Source organism: Cariama cristata, unplaced genomic scaffold, assembly GCF_000690535.1.
Source record: "Cariama cristata isolate BGI_N322 unplaced genomic scaffold, ASM69053v1 scaffold29202, whole genome shotgun sequence".
Taxonomy (NCBI): Eukaryota; Metazoa; Chordata; class Aves; order Cariamiformes; family Cariamidae; genus Cariama; species Cariama cristata.
In genome coordinates, this window is record NW_009604953.1 from 52,121 (window position 1) to 58,152 (window position 6,032).

General features: G+C 40.1%; 1 protein-coding gene across 1 annotated transcript in view; it reads right to left on the minus strand.

The window, feature by feature from the left end:
- Nucleotides 1-4,244, minus strand: part of VPRBP (Vpr (HIV-1) binding protein) — a 48,479-nt gene extending 44,235 nt beyond the window's left edge. The window contains exon 1 of the mRNA XM_009695787.1: nt 4,125-4,244. Coding sequence (XP_009694089.1) covers nt 4,125-4,234 — 110 coding nt within the window. The 5' untranslated portion in view covers nt 4,235-4,244. The remainder of the gene's footprint in view (nt 1-4,124) is intronic.
- Nucleotides 4,245-6,032: the final 1,788 nt, after the last annotated feature.

Consider the following 6,032-nt stretch of genomic DNA (forward strand, 5'->3'; position numbering starts at 1 on the left):
CGCAATGCATAAGACAAGGAGCAACCCAGCGGCTCCCTATCCATAGACCTTCGAAATACATTAAATACTCCTCCGTATCAGAAAAAAATTGAAGGTTGTTTTGAAGCTATGCCTTCCCCTAAACGGAGAAGCAGCCTCAGCAGGTACAAGAAATCCTATGCTGTAATTAATTTAGAATGAGCAGTAAAGGAATGAATTATTATTTTTATTTAAACAAAATCAAGAAGAGGGAGATTATCTCATGGTCAAGCAATAAATAATTCCATAGTGATCCACTACCTTTCTTCATGAAGCATTACAGCAGAAATATATGCAGTTGGAGGTGAAATAAAGAGCAGTATTTAAAAAACATTACCAAATGAAATCTTATTTCCTTGGTACAAAACCTCATTCCCTCCCCTCTACTGAGGTCTAGAGTAGGGTGCAGAATCTATGTGCAGCGCAGCATTTTAAAACAAGGTCTTAACACCTCAGGGTAGTAATCTAGGCAGAGTTTATTACAGGGGAGGGCGAACTGCTGGAAGGCTGCAGTAATTCCTGGAAAAATATTTGTCTTTCGCAAGGAATTTCCCTTACAGAATGTCACTGACTTCTACTCCATTCCTGTTACTTTTCAGAAAATATCCTGTGTTCCCAGGCACAACTAATTAGAGGCAAAACCATATTTAGTCCTGCCTCTGTGAACTACACTGACTTGTCAGTATGACAGAGGATGATGTTGTGAAGCCTGCCCAGACTCTAGGAACAGCAAATTAGCTCATCAGAAATGAGCAGAGAACTTTCCTGCTTCTCTCCGATCCAATAATTATCTTTCGGCAAACTGTTTATCCTGTGGGGTTCTAATATTTACTTTTAGTATGCCTGAATGCTAAGAGATGCAAACCATGTCCCTTGCTAACAGGTGGCACAGCTACAGCTCTCATGAATTTCTGGCAAAAGCAAGTTACTTAAATAGTCCACTGCCAGCTCCTCATTTTTTTCCCTGAGAACTAATAGTTTGGGGGGTGCCTGCTGACAGACTGGGACAAATGGGGAGTTGAGAAGCTGCACTCTAGACTTGTCAGGTCTTTTTAGGTGATAATCTGCATTTTGATTATGTGCCAGAGAGGACAGATAAGCAGCATGGAAAGTGAGCATAACATTCTCATCAGTCCATCCTGTTTAGGTAGGCAGCCAAACAGCGTGCCAGCTGAAGCTGCTGAGCGGTTTCAGGGACAACAACATTATCACAGCCTAGACAACACAGGCATGTAATCACCAATTATGGGGGTTTTTGAGATAATTAGTCACAATTGCTTGACCAAAATAAAAAAGCACTGCCTCTTTAAAATTGACTTTCAAAAAGAAAAGAAAAAAATTCAAGCTTGCATACAATACCGTTCTTTTAACTAACACATACAAAGGTGGTTTGTGAAGTGACTTGTATGAATCTATCTAGATCAACAGCTTTGTCAGTTCTCAGTAGAAGCAACATGAGAGTCAAATAACTAACAAAGCTCATTCCTGCCTCATAACGTAGGCATGTGGTACACAGGGCTTTAATAAAAACCAATTCACAAAAACACTGAACTTTTATTAATGTTTCGAGATTTTCTTCATTCACCTGGAATTATATTGCTTCTCTAGCCACTTCCAAGTTTGCAGGCAAGAATTAGGTTTTACATGGGGGTAGGGGTTCTTTCCCTTCACTTTTTTTTTTTTTTCTCTTTACAACTGTCCTCGCAATCATCTTTGGAAAGTTAGTCAGATCCTCATTTTTACTTGCTAGAAACTGAGCTCACCTTGCGCTTGGGCAAGGAAGGGGCAGCGGTATGTACAAAAGTATGTCAACTTTGCCAGACACCCAGTCATCTAGATGGCATAATATAAAGCCATCCTAATATTGCTCTATGCCATCATTTGGCATTAACAACCAACCTGAGCCTTTACAACAGATTGCAACAGCATAAGATGCTCTAGGATCCCATATCACAACATGCTTGGTTTTGGAGATGAAGTACGATGTTAAGCTGCTGATTTGTTCCCTTTATGAAAGAGATTCTTAGGATGCAGTGAAGGATCTGACTCCCAGGATTTGCCAGAATGGTTGAACACGACTTGCATCCAGACTATGAACTAATGCTCTTGCAGGATCATTTCACTTTACAGTATTTTTTAAAATCATGTATATTAAAGATCTGTTGTTTGCTGACATGCTTTCCAAGCAATTTCTTCAATTCATACCTTCTGACACTCCAGAGTTCGGAAACCCAGGAAACTGGCTTATTTGGAAGACACACTTCAGCTGTGGCCTGTAAGCCACACTGTTGCTGTTCTTGTCCTATTACTGTTGAAACACTACTGTACTCTCACATACAGTGCCTCGGCATCACATTTAACAGACCCTCATCCACACAAGGAAGTTTCCTTCCATTTAGCTCAGAAGGCGGAAGGAAGTAAAAGAACGCAACTCACAACAAACATGACCACAGCTTCCTCTGCCTTAATTCTAAAGCAATATGCAAGGGCATTACTCTGCCTCAGGACATGAGCTAACACAAGCTCCAGTCGGTGTGGATTCCTAGCATCTCTTCCAGCAAATTCTTTTAAACCTATGCTGTATCTAAAACCTTCTACTCCAAACAGATACAAGGCTTTCATAGATACCTGAAGCACTGTAAATCCCACTTCTGCCAGAGCTGGTAGATCCCCTTGCTTATCTACCTTAAATAAACCTGTATTATCTCCACTAAAGCCAAAATACCCAAGCCTTCACCATCCATAACTGCTCTGCCTGCTGCACAGAAACCTTGGAGAACCAAAAGAGAGTTGTAAGACTTGTCTGGGCATAAATAACATAGGGAGCTCAAGGAGCTGAGGGAGAGCAAGAAGTGCCAGACTGCTATAAACACAAGACAAGACATGTTTAATTCAAACGCCTTTAAATTTCACAGAATATAGCAAATTTATGACGTTTATGCCTGCAAGCAAAAGCCTTGAAATAGCAGTTTTCATCAAGACAAAAATCAGACAATACACAAAGATACCCCAAAACACGTCTCATGATCTTTCAGAGACCTACTCATTTTCAACTGTTTAGGACTGGCTTTCTGATGCTCATCTCCCTCTTCTGTGCTGCTATTTTTAAAACATAGTAAGAACAGCAAAAAAGCTGTGCCCACTAGGTGAGGCATGCCATAGATGTGTGCCAAGAAGCGCCAGCAGATCCCTGTTACTTCGACCCAGTGCCAGCTCAGAATCTGTGCACTGACTTGTCTGACCCAACAACACAAAGCAGCGCAGTACAGAAACCTGGATTGCTCCTGATGTACAACTGCTGCTAAGCCCTTCTGCATGCAGTAGGCAGGCCACAGGTCTGCCAGCAGAGGCACAAGGAGGAATTGGGTAGAATTTCTGTGAATCTCCTGTGAAAGCAAGAGTAATATCAGCTTCCTCAAAAGAGGCCTGGCCTGGGAAACCACAAATGCAATTGATAATTCCAATGTTTCTCTTGTAATAGAAGATGTCTTATAATTAATGGTGGTACTAGTACCTACACATCTCCTAAAAATAACTTACTGGTCCAGGGAATATTTTCCTCACACATACAATACAATGCCAGTCAATCAACATCTAGTTTAAAAAAAAAAAATTAATCAACTTATAAAATTCCACTTTAAACATGCCCTATCAGCTTCAATAAAAATCTCCTCAGTATAATCCCGTTGATGCATTCAAGGAGTCGCTCTCATCCTTTCATTTAATCTGACAAATGTTACTACAATCACTAATCCCACACCACCACTCTGAGGGAACAACATTGTCATAGGTTTTGATCTTGATCAACACTTTACAAGCTTCAGATACTAAAGTTATTTCAACTATTTATAATTCTCCTGACTTCTACTATTTCAGAGAATTAAATTCATGTGTTAGAGACAGTCTGTATAAGATCTTTGCAATATAAATTTCTTACCAAAATTGTGTGTATTCAAATACCACACTTCTAGTTCACCTTCCAGACCAAGAAAATGAATTACCAACAGGTAATCAAGCATCTAAAAACCTCAAGTAAAAACATGGTAAAAGCTGCTGTCAAGTAACTTCAGATATTCAGATTTAAGAATTTATTTAATAGATCTTACCTGGTGAGAATAGGGACCATGTCTTGCCCGCTGCCGTGTTCCTTCTCCCATTGTTCAAGCAAAGCAGTGAGCTCAGCCTTGGAGTCCACATGCCCAGATCCTGAAGTCATGGCTTAGCCTAAGGCAGAGGTTACAACAACAAAAAAAAAAATGCTGAAAAATGAGCAAGAAATCCAACAGAGTTTTTGTTATATTCATTGAAATAATCTAAATCAGAGATTGCAAGTAATTTGGAAGTGGCAAGTAAATACTCAGCAACAAAAAGTGAGAAAGAGAAGATTAAGTGACAGAATACTGCTGAATTTCACTTTCAAATCTGTAAGTTTCTTTTTAGTCCTTTGCCTGAAGAATAAAGAACATGCGCAGACTTTGAACACAAGTCTTAACTGGTGTATGACAACTCCAATCATGATGGGAAGTACGCGCACCTAACCACAAGCGTGTTCGGTACTGAAGCTTTTTAAAACTCTACCTCAATTCCATGAGCAGACCTGAGTTAGTCCTTTGCTGTTGCTCAGGGATTTACTCAAGAAACAACAAAGGTAGCGCAGCAAGATCACAATCAGTGTCATTATTCCAGTTTAACACCTTCTGGATAGCAGTGAAAGTGCCAAGAATCATGTTAGCTTTACACTGCCAAGGAGGCAGAAGGCAGCGGCACCGAGCAGCTGCGGGCAGTGGAAGGAGCACCAAAAGAGCGGTATTTGGAAAACAGAGCAAGTCACCACATCACTACTTGTTCAAGGTTTCCAAGAACAGTCAGTAGCTCTAGTAAGAAGGAAGAACCATCACAGGAGGGAGCGCTGGAGCAATTACTTCAGGTTTATCAGCCTTTACTTGCAAGACAGCAGCTGACAGATTTATCCTCCCATCCTCAAAAGTGAGATCCCGCTCAGTACTGAGCGACTTGTTGAGGTACCATTTAATGAAGGGAACTATCACTCTAGATTCTGTTTAAGCCTCTAAATTTCCAGGTGTCAATTTTTGTCAGTCTGATAAAAATCTACTAGAAATATTAACAGGCCACACCAGAACAAAGTCTGTCTCAAAACACTGCCATGCCCTTAATTTCTAATCTGACAGACTGTGGTTGCTGGGAAGAGTTGTAACTTCTGGAGGAAGGAACAGTCAATCCTAATTTATAAATGGACCTTGTGTTGGAGATGGGGCAGGGGGGAGAAATCAAAGCAAAAGAAACTCCTTCACACCCAAAAACACAGAAAAATTTTCAGCATTTCATTAGCCATAACATGGCCAATGTCCATCTGCCACGAGATTAAATACCCTTTTGTCATAACTGACCTAGAGAAAGAACTTTCCAAAACAATGTTAAATAGAGGTATGTTTAAGAGAGTGACATACACATCAACTCCTGAAATACATATTCAGGAATCAAACGGCAGCCTATAAAGGGAGCCATAGGTCAACATAGATTACATAAGCATTTACAGCCCAAGCTCATTCTGAAAAACATTACCATGTTTAACTGAGTGTTGGATACCTCTAACTGGTTTAAAACCTTTTCTCACTCAGGGAGTGGATGAACAACCCTACAGCTCTACCTCCTGTCTCACACATGCTTCTGAATTCAATGTATTGTGACTGGTTAGTTAAATGGGAGATAAGTGAAGATCACCTGGCTGAAGATGAAACAGGCAGAAACTGCACAAAAATCATCACCCAAAGACCATGGAAAAATAAACCTGTGACTACAAGATGCCCAGTCTGAGGGACACTATTTTGATAAGTACTTTATGAAGTGAGCATATGCTAACAAAAAACCTACCTAAGCATAAAGAAAGATGATGTTTTCTAAATGACAAGTAACTGTGATTTTATCTAGGCATTCATTATTCATTTATCATACAACTACACTGGGAAATTTGATACAAATGCATAAATCGCTTT